The sequence below is a fragment of the Eulemur rufifrons genome, chromosome 8 (assembly GCF_041146395.1).
Source record: "Eulemur rufifrons isolate Redbay chromosome 8, OSU_ERuf_1, whole genome shotgun sequence".
Taxonomy (NCBI): Eukaryota; Metazoa; Chordata; class Mammalia; order Primates; family Lemuridae; genus Eulemur; species Eulemur rufifrons.
In genome coordinates this window covers 65,813,518-65,831,923 of record NC_090990.1, presented here as the reverse complement: position 1 = coordinate 65,831,923, position 18,406 = coordinate 65,813,518, and the positions used below count along the sequence as shown (strand labels likewise).

The 18,406-nt window shown below is 35.9% G+C and overlaps 1 protein-coding gene and 1 non-coding gene across 2 annotated transcripts in view; both read left to right on the top strand.

The window, feature by feature from the left end:
• TTLL7 (tubulin tyrosine ligase like 7) overlaps nt 1-18,406 on the top strand; it is a 72,924-nt gene that overhangs the window by 15,978 nt on the left and 38,540 nt on the right. Inside the window, exons 8-12 of the mRNA XM_069478120.1 lie at nt 3,388-3,546; nt 8,228-8,322; nt 15,856-16,003; nt 16,090-16,163; nt 17,239-17,374. Coding sequence (XP_069334221.1) covers nt 3,388-3,546; nt 8,228-8,322; nt 15,856-16,003; nt 16,090-16,163; nt 17,239-17,374 — 612 coding nt within the window. The remainder of the gene's footprint in view (nt 1-3,387; nt 3,547-8,227; nt 8,323-15,855; nt 16,004-16,089; nt 16,164-17,238; nt 17,375-18,406) is intronic.
• Nucleotides 11,985-12,116, top strand: LOC138391233 (small nucleolar RNA U109). The gene has a single exon (XR_011234838.1). It is a non-coding gene; the product is annotated as a small nucleolar RNA U109 (small nucleolar RNA).

Sequence of the window (18,406 nt, the reverse complement as noted above, 5' to 3'; positions counted from 1 at the left end):
GAAGGAAGGAGACTTGTGTTGAACCTTGATAAGTAGGATTTTTACTGCTTGGGATGGGAGAGAGGGAATTTTAGGTGGAAACCAAAGCATAAGTAAAGGCATAGCAGTATGAGAATAGTGACAGAGGTTGTCACATATGTTATGTGGGAGCTTTGTGAGGACTTATGGCTGAAAGGATATGTGGAGCCACACTTTCGGTCTGAAAAGCAAGACTTGACTTGGGAGGCAATAGCAATACATTCAGTTTTTAATGGAGGAGAGTAATACGACCAAAAACTATTCATTTAAAAGATAAATCTGAAAATGGGTGTAGGGTGGATTAGAGTGAAGACCAAGAGTAGGTGGAGAGGGCACTTGGAGGTTCCTACAAGTAGTTTAATGAAAAGAATGACCTGAATTGAACCCCAGTAAAAGAGGTGACGATGAAGTAAACATTGGGATTAACTGAATGTCCAGGATGGGGAAGAAGAAGTATTCAGAGATCCCTCTGAAGTTTTAAACAGGAATTGTAGGAGAATAGGTATGGCATAATCTGAAACAGAGTAGGAAGGAATTTATTTTAAGAAGATGTAGAGCTTGATTTTGAAGATGAAGGAAAAGAGTTCTATTCATTTATTTCCTCATTTATTCATTCAATAAATGTTGATTGAAATATACCTGTCTCTGGTTGATAATTTGAAGATTTATAAGACATAGCTCCAGTCCTCAAAAAACTTACAGTCTAGTAGTAAAAAAAACTCATAAAATGTTAATAAAATGCAATGGAGCAAGTACAAGAACAGAGGCATGCATTGGATTCTGTGGGGTTGGAGAGGAAGACCACGTGTAGTGGCTTGAAGTGCGTGGGGATAGGAGCAGAGGAGGAACTTTACACACATTTGTTTGAAGTGGTACTTTCCCCACACGATTGAATTAAGAGAAGGTATACAAGCGAGACTAATATTAATGAGACATTGTGGAAATTAACTTTTCTAGAGCCTTCAGTATAAATTTTAGATATGACCCAAACATGGCCAACGTGGACCTGTTAAGCTCTGACACATTTTGTAGTCTTGGCTATAAATGGATCAATCTTGCATCATTCTTGGCTGTGTTCATTCAAATGTATATTACGAATCTATAAATAACCAGCTAAATAACAATAATCTTTTAACTTTTTCAAGTACTTTTATTATAATTATCTTGTCAAGTTTTCTGCATTTATGTAATTATCTGAAAATTTGCTTTCTTTATTAAGCACTAGTATACTTTATAGAGATAACTGTTTAAGGTGAATCAGTGGGATAATATAAAAAGAATGACAGGAGGAGTTGGAGAAGGCAATTATGCAGTAACTTTTTTTATCTTAATATCTTAGTTTATAAATCCCATTACTTTAACTTAGGGCCTTTCTTTTTCAATGACCTCTTCTCTAGAGGTAATTTCCCTAAAAAGTAACCATCAGTATCTGAAAGCTGACATTCATCAATACCCTCTGTGAAGAACAGAGCTGTGTGCTTTTGTGGTGGTCAAGAATGAATAAGAAATCAGTAGAAAATCAGGCCATGGAGATTAAAAATAAGTATAATCACTCAAAAAACTATCTCTACTGAATGCTTTTTATATACTTAAGGTATAAATCTACAAATCATATTTCAAAGCAGTGACACTATGTTGAAAATTCTCAAAAGCAGTAGTGGAATTTCATTTGTGTTAGGTTATATTGCTCCTGATTTTCACATCCACTTGCAATCTTGCATATACAGCTTAAAAGTGTGTTGTTTTCTATGTAGCAAAAACATGGGTTTGTAATTCAGGGTCAATTAATATTCACTTTCCCCCCTCAGCCTACCTTGTTTCACACAGATACTTATTGGTCAAAATTTAACTTTTTCCTACTTTCAAGTGGTTTCAGTAATATTTCCAAAGATTATATGAAGTCACTTTTTGACTTTTATATGCCATGATGTCATCATGAATTTGTTAACTTGAACAAAAGTTTCCGAGAACAATCTCTTGTGGGATCTCTGATACTTATCCCCAGATATGAACTGGGCTGTGGTTCTGGGTAACAATGTTAACTTCTGTCTTTCCCTTTTGTTCCCCATATAATAAACATTGTTCCCACCAGATAGTGGAATATTTGTGTCTGACCTGACATATGAGGTGGAATTCTAGAGGAATGATAGAATAACAATAATATTAAGTTAATGTTAAGTAGCTAAAACTTATTGTAGGCGTACTCTGATCTAGGTACTATGCTAGGAGTGTTACTTGGAATCTCATTTTGTTCTTACAGAACAAAAGAAACTGTTTTTTGCAGTTTATATTTAGGAAAAATAAGACTCATAAACTTTAAGCAACATGACTGAGGTTGCACAGCCTAGAAAGTATCAAAGCCAAGAATAAACTCAGGAAGTCTGACTTTAGAGCCAAGTTCTTAACTGCCATTCTATAATGCCTATACCTGTAGAGAGAGAGTTAAAATGACAATACATTCAAAGTGAAAACCAGTGAGACAGCTTTTCCATAATCCATAGCTTGTTCTCAAATTTAAGTAAAACGGCTTTTTTTATTAGCATTGACAACTCACCCTAGTAGTAGTATTTGTTTCCTCACAGAAAATGTGGATAGCCAGTTCTTTAATTGGCAATACCCTTCTCAGATAAACCTTATGAACTACAAAATCATCATAGTACAAAGAAACTCTCATAGATTTTATCTTCCTAGCTCTTTTGGCCTTTGCCTAAGTGGAGGCACTATACTGTTCTTTGTGAGATAATTTACTGTCCTTGGAATCTGCCTTCCCTATCACCCCATCCCCTTCTGTATGGGGCTTGCATATGCTCCGACTCTTACTTATTTAACAAGGAGAAGCCATATTTACCAACTTTTACTTATTTGTTTCCACATGTTTTTGAACATCTCTTAAATGCCAGGCACTATTGTAGGCACTGGTAATGGGATTATGAATAAGACAGACAAGGACCCTGCTCTAATGAAAAAAGAAAAATATCAGGTGGTTATGGCAGTGTGTAGTGATACAGTAAGAAATGATGGGTGGCTACTTTTAACTTGGGGGTCAGGGAAGGCCTCTTTGAATATCAAAGAGCCAAACATGGCAATATAGGGGAAAGAGTGTTCCAGTAAGAAGGAACAGCTAGTGCAAAGGTCCTAAGGTAGGAGAAAGTGCCACTTACTTGAACCCAAAGTGATCGAGTGTTACTGGAGTGTAGTGGGCAGGGGAGAGTGAAGAATGAAACCAGAGCAGTGGCAGGGCCAGAAGTCACAGAGCTTTGTAAACCAGGCCAGGGGTGCTGGTTTGTAGGCCCAGGTCATATTTGCACACATGTAAATGAAATACAAAGAAATAAGGCATTTTCACCTCTTTTATCACAATCTTTATAGGAACTGGTGGTAAAGACTCTGATTGTTGCAGAACCTCATGTCTTGCACGCGTATCGAATGTGCAGACCTGGTCAACCTCCAGGAAGTGAAAGTGTCTGCTTTGAAGTCCTGGGATTTGATATTTTGCTCGACAGAAAACTAAAGCCATGGCTTCTGGAGGTAAGGCATGCTTTAATAGGAAACAGAACGTATCACTGTATTAAAAGAAATGTTCTTTAAATGTGTACTTGACACAGTCGTCCCATTCACTGACCAGAATGAGGCCTGAATGGAGTATGTGGGAAGTAGAGAATGAAAATTCAGGGACTAGAACAGTTCTAAGAATGAATCAATGTATGTTTGACATTACTTTTACCAAATTAGCATTGAATGAAGTTCTAGGCCAGGAATTTTGAATGTAAATGTGGAGGTGCTTTTATTGATTTGTTGCTTACTTGCTCTACTATTTTCTCAACCTCTTGGCTTGTACCACTTCGTGAGTTCTGGAGATTGTCTTCCCTCTGTGTGGTAGCTGGGCCTCAAGACCTGGCCTCCAGTGTGTCTCGCTTTCACGTTCAGGCTCCAGCCGGTTCCTGAGTCAGTGTTCAGTATTCAGTATCCAGCACCGTGGGTGGCACATGGGCGCGTGGGCTCCCCCCACGTGCAGCCTGTCAACTGTGTGCCTTCCGGTTTGCTACCAGTCACTGGTACGATGAGCGTTATCATTACTTTTCTTTGATTTTATATAAAAGATCACTTAACAAATATGGAATAATATAAAGGAGAAAATAAATATTATCTGTTTAAGATTTTTGTATCTTTCCTGCCATATTTATACTTCCAGTCATGTTTACATTTATGTTACCGAGAAGAAACCTTAGAACGCATGTGGTCCAGCTGGACCCCCTCCAGCAATTCCCTCCAAGCTCTGTGTTCTGTGATCATAGAACCTTCCCATGGGCACTGAGATACTGTGTTTAGGAAACTTTATCAGAAAAATAGCACATATCTCAACAGTGTTTACTGAATCCGTTACATTTTAAGGAATATATTGCTATAGAAGATGTAATTAACAACTACTTTTCGTTTTAAATTGAAGTGAAATTTAGAAGTTGGAAGTTGCACCTGTATTATCAAGGTTTGCATAAGCAAATTAAATGAGTGATAGGTGAGATAAATATATCCAAAATATATTTTTTTAGGACTATACACTCTTCCAATTTGAGGGCCAAAGATTTTGTGTGTATGTACCTGTGTGTGTGTGTGTGTGTGTGTGTGTGTTCATCTACTTTGAGCAAATAATGTGTATTCTATCTCCAAGTAAATATACTAATAGTTCTCTCTTTTGGGTGTTCAAATTTGCTCCAGCCTGAGTCCTAGAGATAAAATAAATGTGAGGAGTTTTGCTTATCCATTGCTTCTTGCATTCCTTGCATATAAAAACACTTGACTATGCACTATGGACTCTTCATCTTACTAAGATCTGAAATTTTCTTCCTTAGATTAATTACTTTTTCTGCAGTAATCTTTTCCAGTTCTTAGTTGTGTTTTCTTGCACCCCTATTACTTGTCTTTTCTCATTGATGGGGTGGGGAAGAAGTAAAGGCACATGCTTAAAGAAGATAGTAGGGAATAATGACTTTGTCGATATCTTACTTACCTTTTTTTAAAAAAAGCAGTTGATTCATTGGAGCTTTCCATTAGCCTGCTAAATCAGATTGACTGAATGGTTGAATTCTGAATTTTTTTTAAAGGCTCAAAATACCATTGTTTTCATGAATGTTTCTTCATTCTTTATTCTCTCCTTCATCGTTTCCAGATCAATCAGAACCATTAAAAAAAATCCACAGTAACCAACAGCTGTGAATAATGAACACTTATTATATTAAAACAGTTCAAAGAACCTTATTTAGATCTCGCTTTGTATTTCGCTCTGAGCTGAAATTGTAGTGATTCTAATACACGTTGTTCAAAACCTTTTGGCGCCATCAAGTGGAATAAAGTAGAAAGTGCTTCTGAGAATGTGATAACTTTTAGTTAACTACAATAATTTCAGGTAATGATTGCTAGTGGCAAAATTACAGAAATTTTCAAAAATAGAAAGCATTTTTAGGGAAAAACACAGAAATTTGGTAAAGTATGAATATACTACCAATATTTTAAGTACCCTTAAATTAAACAAGGACCTAGTAAGTTATAGTTATTGTGCTGGGTCATGGGGATGCAAGAAGAATAAGACAAGAATACTTGCCCTGGACTAGTGGTTATTCAGATGTGTGTTTTATGATAATAATTATAAATATTCGTAGGAAAACATGAAAGTAGCACAAATAATAGCATGATTAATCTCTCTGTGTACATGTGGTACCTGTGTGTATTTTAGAGTTTAAAAAAATCTTTGCAGACAGAACACCTGAGCAGAGTTTTTAGGGCTGTGGAAGGTGGGGTAGGGGCTAGGGGCTGGCAGAGATAAGGTAGGGGTGGGGGAAAGCCATGGGGCAGAGGGAACAGCACTTTCTTAGGAGCATATCATCTATTATGAATACTTTGATAAACTAAGCATAAAGCAAATGTGCTTGTTTTGCCAAAACTACTGTTTTGAAGAGTTAATAGTATTCACTAATTTAAATATTTTCTAATAATTTTCATTTTTGCTTGCATTACAAACTGCTGAATTTTAAGATTCTAACATCTGCTGAGTTTTGTCTGTTTTAGAATCAGGGTAGGAAATGAGAACCAAAGAAACTATCAACATTGTGGAGGGGAATTTTGGCTAAGGGGAACATTGTTTAACTTTTAGTTTCTTCTGTCAGCCATTTGTGGTTTTTCATTTATTTTTTTCTTTACCTTTCTCATAAAATTTTTTTAAAAAAGCAAGAACAACCTTCAATGATAACCTAAATTGAAAAAAGTTTTTCTGCTTTTCTACATACTAGTTTATCTTATGTGGGTACATTTCTTCATAGATCAATTTCTTTTACAGTAGAGGAAGAATTTGAAATAAGTAAGAAGAAAGAGAGAGAGAGGTTGTTTTATACTAAGAACTCAGTACCATCCTGGAGGAGGGATATGCCTGGCAAAATTCCAGACCGCAATTTGGAATGGAACCCCTAAGGAATTCTATAAAGTTAGATAACATTCCAGTGAACCACTTAATCATCAGTTCCTAAATATCTGGCTTATTATACGTCTTGTCACATGCAGTAGCAAAACTATCTATTACAAATTCCAGAGATTTGAATCAGTATGGTCACATTTTTTGCATATTACTTTATACTTTCACTGCACTTACAAGGGGAAGTGCTTAGAGCTTTGAAGTAACAGATTAATAAACTCCCTTTCTCAAATGGACCCAAAATAAATGTGGGTTCTTGCAATTTTCAAGCTATTTTCCTCTCCTTGAGACTGCATCAGAAAGACAGGAATATGTCCATCACCTTCTAAATCAGAAATCGACAAAGGAGTCAAAATACATCATGACATATCTCTATAAAAGGAGTACCATGCATTTATCGAAATGATGGCATGATGAAAGATTTTCATGGTACATTGTTAAGAGAAAAACTTGGATTATAAAATAAAGCATGATTAGTATAGATATGCATTTGGAAAGTAAGGTGACTATTTTATATATGTATACATAGAAAATATCTGGAATACTATTTAACAAATTGTTAGCAATACACTAAAGTAGTAGGATTAGAGGTAATCTCTTGTTTGTTTTGCTTCTTTTTACTAATGTTTTTGCAGTGAATTTATGACACGATTCTAATTAGAGACATTGTATTCCTGGATGGTTTCTTGAGTATAAAGTGGTATTTCCTCAGGTGTCAGCTGTAGAGTGCATACTGTCAGTTGTTTTGTCTCTTGTGGTGATGGATTTGTATAACGAGGTCTAGTAGCACACATGCTTTTGGCGATAGCCTAAGGGGTTAGTTGGTGGTCAAGAAGCTAGCTAAGCGGTAGTTTTTATCTCAGCAGTGTTCTAACCCACTGATTTAATTGATTAAGTAATTTTCTTAAACATCTGGTATTCACTACATTTTCATAACAACAACAAAACCTAACAACAACAAAGACAAAAACAAAAACTCCAGCTCTTGAAGTGGTAGAATATTTTATAATGGATTTCAGGATATATGTACAGTTAGTCCTTATTTGTCATCTTAATGAATTCCTGGAAATGATGTCAGGTAGTAGAACAGCCACAAATGGCTCATTTATTCCCATTAGTCCTTATACAGTTAGAAAAGCTCATAGAGTTTAGTCCTCAGCTTCCCTGAATGGTATCTTCTGAGCCATATAGTCAATTCCTTTTGAAATGAAAATTGAGGAATTATTGTTTGAGCCATGTAGAAAGAAACAAAATTCATTTTTTAGGCAGCAATAGATTCATCAGAAAGATCGGAAACAGTGAAAAGAGGGCACTGATAGTATCTATATTTTAATTACTATCAGTAATTATTGCTATTTAATATGTTGGTTACATGAATATCACTTACTGTTACCTTTTTGTCAAGATAAGTTACTTTTAACTTCCCTAAATTGAAAACCTAGAGTGCATGGAGTGATGGGTTGGAGAAGAGTGTTGAGGAGAGAGAGGCCAGATAAGGCTGGCAGTGAAGACCCTGAACTAAGGCAGCGGGGGAAGGAGGTGGTGCTAACAGTCAACTTCTTGCAGTTCCTTGACCTAGGCTGATGGGGAACGGAGCTGGGCAGTGGTAACTGGGTCATGCAAAGCTTTGAGACTTATTGTGGAGCCCTATTGGCTAGAGCTCACATAAGATTAACAAATATGTATTGAATATTTATTGACCCTCTAACATTTGGCTACTCTCATTGTTTTCTTTGTAAATTTCAGATTAATCGAGCCCCAAGCTTTGGAACTGATCAGAAAATAGACTATGATGTAAAACGGGGAGTGTTGCTAAATGCACTAAAGCTACTAAACATCAGGTAAAGTATTTCCTCCATCTTTTGGAATTTTTTCTTCACATTTGGTATAGATGAATCATTTGTACATGAAGTTGGCTTGTAATCTTTTGTATTTTTGTGTTCTGTATTTTTAGTTTCTTGATTCCATTCTTTAAACCCATATGGTTTTTTAAAAAAATACTTTTTCCCCTTTTCCTGTATGTTGCTTTTCCTGCTTCCCATATAATACTCTGTACCTGCAGTAAATGTGATTAAATTACAGTGTTGGCATAATTATTTAATATAGAGTATGAAGTTGCATTGGTATGAAGAATATTTTAGGAGACCCTCTAGATTGTCTTCCTCATCTTACAAGAAGAAACTAAAGCACCGAGAAGTCATTCCGGAAAATAAAAAAATCTCAATTATGGATTTCCTACCTGTCTGTCCGAAGGTTTTCCCACTATATCATGCTGCTTGCATAAGGAAAAAAGAAAGACAGTTGTTCAGTGAGGGTTAACTTTCCCATTGAAAAGTATAGACAGAGAGGCAAGTAAAATTTAAGAGAAGATTTGGTTGGTGTGGGTGGAGGGCTGGTTGCAGTGTACATGATAATGGATTTTAAATATTTGAAATGCTATTATGTGGGAAAAGCTTTTGGCTCATTACAAAAGAAAGTTGTTAGTCCTTTAACTGAATTGCTTCATGAAATAGCAAGTTCTCTGTCATTATAAGTGCTAAAACGGAGCTTTAGGGTATTGGATTAAAGGAACGCAGGTCATTTAAACTCAGAGATTCTATGATTTCAATTTATTCTAATTGTCATTCAAGAACTCTAGAATAGTTATGGGATGCTTCCAAGCACTTTCTTAATCTAAGATGTTTCCAAGCATTTAGCAGGCACCTAATGAAGAAGTAGCTTTCTGTGGGCAGCATAATTTAAAAAAAGAGATGGACATATAAACCTGTTCAGAAATTTTCATATGGCCTCTTCTTTTGCCTGATGGAAGATTCTCCTAAAAGAGATGAGTAGAAAGGAAGGAGATGTAGAATGAAATTTTTTTTTTTGTTTACCTTATACAAGTGCATTAGGTATTTTAGATTATTTAAGCAATATGCCAGACATTTTTTTTTTTTTTGTATACAAGTTTACTGTTATTGTTTAAGTAAGCCTTGTGCTTAGTTTTTTGTTTTGTTTTGTTTTTTGGCATGTCTTTTCACTTTGCCAATGATGATACCAATTCAGGACATTCTCTGTGGGTGTTTTTGGTCTTTTTAAAAGTGAGGTATATACAGTCTAACCAGTCAGAAATTTCACAGAAATTTCTGTGAAAATCACAGTCAGAAATAACACAAGCCCATGTGTTAGACTTGAGTTTCAGCTAGGTCTGTGATGGGCACATCATGGGAATATAAGAAAGAACTAAGAACACTGGGAAAATTCTTGCCGATTTATTAAATATTATAGGATTAATTTTCATATGGATTTTTAATTTTAGACAGAAGAAATTGTTCTATGATTCCAGAAATCCCCTATACATTTATCTTAATCATACCATTGGAATGGTCTTTTTTTCATTATCTTTCTGCTCAAGAACCTAAGTATTTAATAAATTTCTATTACCAACATCCACCCTAAGCTGCTTTCATAATATAACTTAACCTTAGCTCTTCCATCTTATTTCCTATTTCTCTCCAACCCAAACTGCTTTAGTTAGGCTGATTATCTCATTATTTTTCCAACACAGCTTGCCCATTCGCAGTGATGATTTATTCTATTCTCTAGCCTGAATGTCTTTCCTTACTGCCTGTGACTCAGATCCCATCTCTTATTATGATATCTTCCTTTTGGTCCAAATTAATCTTTCCTCTCTTTGAGCTCCAGAAGGAATTATAGTCTGCATAGTATGTGGCTTATCACTTTATTTACTCTCTTACCCTCTGTACTGTTTTACTTGGGCATGGCTGATTTTTCTTTTCAATTTGATTTAAGCTCCTTGAAGTTGAAGAGTATATACTTTTGTATTCTTCACAATTCTTAGTACAGTACCTTACTTATGGTATGGCTCCATGTGTATCCCCAAGTGCATTTTGTAAACATGTGCTTTTATTCTCAAGGACATTTGGAAGAATATAGATTCCTCAGGAGGTTCCATCACAACTGCTGTGAATACAGAACCTCACATGGGGCGGATTAGAATTGATCCCTTTGTACTTGGATGGCAGATACAATTTGAGTTCAGATTCAAGTAACTTTTTGAAACATTAGGCTTGGGGTCTTCAGAGACAAGAGAGCATGAAAGGGGCTATATGTAGAACAAGTAAAAGTTCTTTTTACTGTAATAAAAGGAAAATCCAATTATGTTGTGGTGGTATTCCTGGGTTGATAAGAAGAGTCTTTTTCCTCTGTAAGTATTCTATTACAATCATTAAAATAGAGTCTAGAAAAGAAATTCACAGTCCCATGAGTCCCTAGGTCTGAAATACTTTTTAATTAGATTAGATTAAATTAAATTACCTTTCCCTTATTTAGAACTAATTCATGAACTACAGGCTTGCAGCGTTTAATGCTACCCTGCCCTTGAACTTTTATCCTTGCTGGCCTTCTCTGACACTAGCCTCTGGGTCACTAATCACGTAACTTTAATCACTCCTCTGTCTGTTCCTGTGGTTTCTCTTACATTCCGTTCTTAGCTGTCATTTTTTTACTGTTCTTGCCTCAGCTCTCTTTTCTCCTATGTCAATCTTATTCATTTTGTGGCATCATTTATGAGTCTGATCCTGAAGTCCCTAATCTACACATGAATGTAGTGAGGGCTAGTTTGGGGTGTCTCTCATTATCTCTGACCCACTCTGGAACTCTAGTCCTGCATTTGCAGTTCTCTGATGACCATGGGCACTGGATGCTTCTGTTCTAGTAAGTGCTCAATAAATGCACAGTGAATGAGTGAGCCAGCAAGTAAATAAGTGAATGAATGGATGAAAGTTCTGATGACACTTAATTTCAATATGACCAAAGTTGAATTATTTTCTCTTTCAATCATGTTCTTCTTGCTGGGCTTATCGCCTTTTCTCTGCTAATGATAGCAAATATCTTCCACCTACAAAGTGTAAATCTAATAATTCATATATATTTACTGTATTTATGAGATACCAAAAGGAGATACAAAAATTAATAAAATTCCTCCTTCTTAAGTAGTTCAGTTATTAAAACGGAAGTATATATGCTCACAGTACAATACAATGATAATCACACAAACCTAGTTTTATATTTTTCTTTACTTTGCGAGTTAATGGCAAAACCATCCACATAACAGGCCAAGCTAGAATACTGGGAGTTATCCTTAACTCCCAGTATTACCAATCAACCAAATTGTCAAAGTGATTTATGACTAACATTTAATTTCTTCTTTTCATCTCCAACTTATCCCTTTCCTGGACTATTTTATTGGCTTCTTTCTGCTTCTAGCACTAATCTCCACCCCATTTTGCAGCTTCCACTCTGTTGCTCTGTGAATCACTCAACAAGCATTTACTGAGTGTCCACTAATACTGCAGTAGGTGCTTGGAATTCAAAGCCTCCTATGATTCCCAGGTTTCTGGCTTGGATGACTTGTTTGATAATATGCCATCCAATGAGATAAAGATGATAGGAGAGAGAGAGGCTTAGCGGAGTGATGGGGCAAGGTAGAAAGAAAGAGAGATTGCATAAGGAAATGTCTGCTCCTCATTCCTTTGTGAGCAGGAATACATTCATAGCATGCTACATGAAAAAAGTTCTCAGGGCTGCCAACCTTACAGTAAAGGGTGAGTTATAGTATATTTCTCCTACAGAAAAAAAAAAAAAAGAGAGAGAGACATGATTCAATTTTAAACATGCTAATTTTGAGGGGCTTTGAGACAATGTTAAATGGAAAATTTGATATACAGAGCCCCAGGAGATAGAGATATCTATTTGATTGACATCCATGTATAGATTGCAGTTGAATCTAATGAATGAGATCACACAGTTGGAGTGCATATTTTGAGAAGATGGGCCAGGACAGAGCCCTGAGGGGTGCCAACATTTGAAGAGAGATTTATAAACTCTGATATGCTGATGAGATTGTTGCCACACTGCCAGTTTAAACTCCTTTACATTACATAGAAGGCACTTTTTGATCTTTAGATTATATACAAGACACTTTTTGATGTGGCCCTTGCATCTCTCTCCAACCTTATCACTTCTTGTTCTTCATTTTTCTCTGCTTTGGCATTGATTTTTCTAAGAACTTTTTGTGGTGCTGTTTCACATGTATATGCCTTTGCACTTGTTCTCATTTAAATATTCATTCACTTTTGTCCCTTTGGTATATGTCAACTCATTTTTTTTGAATTGTGATAAAATACACTTAACATAAAAGTTAACCATTTTAACAATTTTTAAGTGTATTTAAGGGGCAGTGACATTAAGTACATTCACACTGTTGTGCAACTATCACTGCCATCCATCTCCAGAACTCTTTTCATCCTGTAAAACTGAAATTCTAAACCCATTAAACAGTAGCCTCATTCCCCTCTCGCCTAGTCCCTGACAACAACCATTATTCTGTCTGTCTCTATGAATTTGAGTGCCTTACTCTAAGTATCTCATAGAAATGGAATCATATATTTTTGTTGTTTTGTTATGGGCTTATTTCATTTAGCATAATGTCTTCAAGTTTGTCCATTTTCTAACATGTGTCAGAATTCCCTTCCTTTTTAACGCTGAATAACATTCCATTGAATATATATGTGTACCACATTTTTGTCAACTCATTCTTAAAACCTAGCCTAAGCCTGAATTTCTGTTTGAAACCTTTGCCAAGGCAAAGTGGTTTACTTTTTCCCTTGTGCTATCACCATATTTACCATCGCATTTTAAATAGCACTCATTGTACCCTACGTAGTTATTTATATGCCATTGCTTCCAGACTGTCAGCTGCTTGAGAGCAATGGCCTGATTCTCTTTGTATCCCCAGGGCCATATCGAGAACTAGCATATAGTGAGTAATAAATAAAATTTGTATTGAAGACAATGTCGGGGGGCACTTCATTCAACCACTTATAGAAAGATAAGGAAGTGTGAGATAAAGCAAAGTATGCTCATAGAACTTCCAATGGTTCTATATTACTGGAACACAGAGAATGTGAAACATGTGGTTAGAGAAGTCCCTTGGATGGAATCCCAGGCTGTAATGAGTAGTGAAAAGGACTGAAGAAAGTGGTAATCAAAACTCCTTAGGTCAGTGTATGTATACAGTTAAATGGAAACACTAAATAAAACCTTAAATGAATGGCAATCTTTGGCTCTTTGGTTAGATTTTATTCTAATCTGTGATGTAAGTGTTGAGAGTCCTTAGTACTAATTTATGTCTGTATTTATAGACATGGAAACACAGTTGTTAGAATGATAATATTCCTAAAGGCTAGAACATGGGAGCATCCTTTTTAGCAAAATGTCTCAGTGTGGTTGGCTTTTCTTTGTTTCTAAATGTGAAGTAACATCTGTGTGTACTTACTTTTGCTACTCTTCTTTGAGTGTGTTTGAACTGTTTGTATGTTAGCATCTTTGTCTAGGAGTGTCTTGTTTGCTGTGGATGTGCATATAAATCTATGCTTATTTCTTTCACAGAATACTCATGGCATCTCAGTCCTTTTTTATTTTCCCTTCCTCTTTGATTTTGTTCCTCCTTTTTGCTTCCTCCATTTCTTTTCCTTATTGATTGTTTCGTCTTTCTTTCTCTATATTCTTTTCATTTCTATTTCCTTTTCTTCTCCTCTCTTTCTTTTAAAATGAATGCTATATAGAAATGATCATTCCAGATAAAATGGATATGAAAAAAATTAAAAATCAAGAGCTACCTAAACCATGGCATTTGCTTTACCCTTAACTGGGGAAACTCAGAGCCTCATTTGTATTAGTCATTGGAAGTGCCATTGGAGTCACTAAAATCAGAAATCTTGATGGCATTGCAAGTACGTCCCTCTTTCTTACTCCTTACATTGAATTAGTCATCAGAACATATCCATTCTTCCTCAGAAATAGTCTTCTAAACTTACCCTTTTCCTCTAATCCCTCTGTGCTTCCCTGTCCAGGCCCTCATATTTTATATTTGCTAATGAAATAGTGTCTTGTCTTAACTGCCTTCGTTTGTCATCCACTTCTAAGCCACTGTACATACTGCCAAGGGCATAATCTTTAACACATGTAAATATAATTATGCCCTCCTATTTTTAAAATTCATGCCCTCCTTCCTTGCTCAAAGATAAATTTGAGGATCAGTTGCATAGTATTTAAGCCCTTATGATAAGCTGAGTTTCTTGCATTCACCCATAGCTCTTAGCTATCCTGAATGATTTGTAATTTTCTGGGCATGCTTATTTATTTTCTCAAATTATTCCTTCTACCCTGACCACCTGTTAAACTCCAGACACTCAAACCTCAATGTTGTCACGAAAGAGAAGGGATCAGTTTTGTAACACTTCTGCAAGTTCCCATTGTGAAGGTGCTACATACTTGAGGCAAAAGAACACTATTGCCTAGGGCCTTGGCCCCATATTCTCAATGCAATCTCCTGATGAATTGAGTGGGGCAGTTTGTAAACCTAAGCCCTTCTTTACCTCTCCACTCTAGAAGCCGGCCAAATACCTTCTTATCATCTCTCTGTTGATTTTAGTCCCTTCTCTGGGCCCTACCAGGGTGATGAGAATAAAAGACATGGAACTGTAAGCTCAGGGATAAGAACTCTTTTTTCCTAAGGGTGAGGGCAGAATTGGCTTTGCTTTTACCGTTTTTTTTTTTTTGGAATCCATCTATTCCTGCCCAGTCCTTCGTGTTAAGAGTGCAAGTTGGAGAGGTTAAGGAGAAAAGTCCTCAGGCTTATCTTGTTGCACCAGCACGGCAGGGACGAAAGAGAAAGAAGTTCATCATCCCACAACAGGACTTGTCCTATAAAAATCAGAGAGTTATAACTAAATTTTCATGATTGGGCAAAAAATGAGAAGGACTATGTAGATATCTTTGAATAAATGATGATTGTTAGGCTGGGATTTCAGTCAGAAATAAAAATGTATTCATGAATGGTCAGCATAAATGAGAGTTTTTAAATATAAATGGAGTGAATTGGTTGAAGAAGGAGAAGAGAACTAACATTCATTAAGTACCTATAAATGTTACCACATATTAATCTTTGTAAAAATTCTAGGAAGGAAATATTACTATTAACATTTAAAATATATTCAGCAATTAATTGACCAGTCTAAGATTATATAGCTAGTAGTAAGCTTCTTGGAGGGAATATGAAACTAGGTCTCTCTGACTTTCTAAAATATACACTGTTTCCATTTTATCTGGTTATCTTCAGAACGTCTATTTACCATACAGAGTCCCATATCTGATGGATGGTTAGATGAATGTAATGTATGTGAATGTATAAATTAAATAAACATTGAATTCTATTTCTACTGTGTTTCCTCTTCTGTAAATTCTCCTCACAGGGATGAAATCAGAACTTGTTTTAATTTCAGAATATGAAGTTGTGTTTTATATTTTAGGACCAGTGACAAAAGGAGAAACTTGGCTAAGCAAAAAGCTGAGGCTCAAAGGAGGCTTTATGGTCAAAATTCAATAAAAAGGCTCTTACCAGGCTCCTCAGACTGGGAACAGCAGAGACACCAGTTGGAGAGGCGGAAAGAAGAGTTGGTATGAAAAAGTTTAACAAAGCACCCACAGCTTGAATTGTGTGATTCATTTGTCAGGTTTTATTTGAAAAATTTCTTTATTTCTAGAAAGAGAGACTTGCTCAAGTACGAAAGCAGATCTCGCGAGAAGAACATGAAAATCGACATATGGGGAATTATAGGTAATTGTGCTGCCATTTTGTATAGATTGAGGAAATGAAGTGTCAAAGCAATCATTCTGCGTTTTTTAGCCTTTTAGGCTTATTTTAAGCACTGTTCTTTCATTCAGAGAAAGTGCTTTTTACTTAATATTTTTCAGGAAAGGTAGTCAGCAAGTAGGTGGTTCAGAATTGAGAGAGCTTCTGTTAGTCTGCCTTTGGGTGTGGCTGTGGGAGGGCTTTTTAAACCAGCTGTCGTCCTGTGACTATATTTAATTATAATGTGGTATTTTAAGAAAGTCAGGATTCAGGACTGCTAGTCTTCTTCCTGCTAATTCATAGTGGTTGCTGTTCTTTGTTTTAAAACTCAAATGCTTCAGGAACCAGGCAAATAATGAAAATGTTTGCAGGAGCTAGGTATGAGACAACAGAGAGGAGTGTGTGCTATGCTGAACTGGAACCCCTCTACAATATCACCCTTGAAAGGATCCAAAGAGGAACCCCCTAAGCTCCTCCAGTTCTTGGAAAGATTTCCCATCCTCCCAAGCCTTGACACTGCCCTTGCAGGATTAAGGAACATGGGAAGGTGCAGTTTCTTGCACTTGTGGTCAGATGTTCATTCCTGGCCTTAACAGCATCGATAGTAGTGATGAGAACACATTCCTCCTACCCTACCTCTATCCGATTCTCTCTACCGGAGAGACAAATTCTGTCACCACAAAAGAGATCATCAGAACTAATGCCTATAATCTTGTATAATTCAGTAACCACACTAAGTCAGAAATTTCTGCCTCATTACCTGATAGTATTTCTCCAATTTGTCCAATTATCATTCTTCTCCAGCCATTTCCCCCAACCAAACCCTTATGCTTTACCATCTGGAACTGCATTGTTTAATAATTCTCTAGATAAACTTTACTTGTGTGAGTAGCAGATGAAAATTCATGAATTTCTCATAACTGTATTCATCTTTATTTCTAGCACCTGGTAATGTGACTGGCACAGAGTAGGAAGTCAAGGATTATCTATGTAGTTGATCTTAACTATTGAGCTATGATAGCTTCTTTTAAACAAATTGGTTTATCTGATTTTATTGTAGACGAATTTATCCTCCTGAAGATAAAACACTACTTGAAAAGTATGAAAACTTGTTGGCTGTTGCCTTTCAGACCTTCCTTTCAGGAAGAGCAGCTTCATTCCAGCGAGAGCTGAATAATCCTTTGAAAAAGATGAAGGTAAGAGAATGAGTGATTTTTTTTATTTGAGAATATTACAGGTGTACAAATGTTTTGGTTACATAAATTGCTTTTGTATAGTTTGAGTTAAGTTATAAGTGCGTTCATCACCCACATAGTGTGCATTGTAGCTGTTAGGTGTGAATTTACCCATCTCCTTCTCCCCCCTCTCACCTGCTTGATTTCTGTTGAATTTTACTACCATATGTGCACATGAGTGTTGATCTATAAGTTATGGTTTTTGTTCTTTCATTCTTATGATACTTCACTTAAAAGGATAGTCTCTAGTTCTATCCAGGTTGTTACAAAAGTTATTAATTTATCATATTTTTAATGGGTGAGTAATACTCCATGGTATACGTATACCATATTTTATTGATCCATTCAAAGCCTCCAAACAACAGATGCTGGTGTGGATGCAACTAGTACAACCTCTATGGAAAGTAGTATGGAGATACCTCAAAGAACTAAAAGTACCTACCATTTGATCCAGCAATCCCACCACTAGGTGCTTACGAGAAGGAAAAAAAGACATTTTATAAAAAAGACACCTGCACTTGAATGTTTATAGCAGCATAATACATAATTTCAAACATGTAGAAACAACCCAAGTGCCCATCGATACATGAGAATGAGTGTTTATATAAAGAAAAAAAGAATAAAGCCAAACAACATGTCTTTAAAAACAACTCACCTTATAAGATGCACTTTCCACAGGCTTTTCGTTTTAACAGTTGGTAACATTTCATAACGAACCAGGTGATTTTGTAAATAAGATGTGTAACAGGACAAATTATGGAGTAGAGAAATTTGATATTATGTTATAATATTAGTATATTGTAAAACCATGGCTTACTATATAGATATGTATATGCAATAAAGAAATCAATTGAATTAACCTAGTGGTTTGTGACCTTCTCACTATTTGGATTATAACTAACATACAATATTTTTTTCCTGATACTATATAGACCAGGCATATGAGAGGAAGTAACTGAAACACACATACACAAACATGTTCTCATCTGTTTA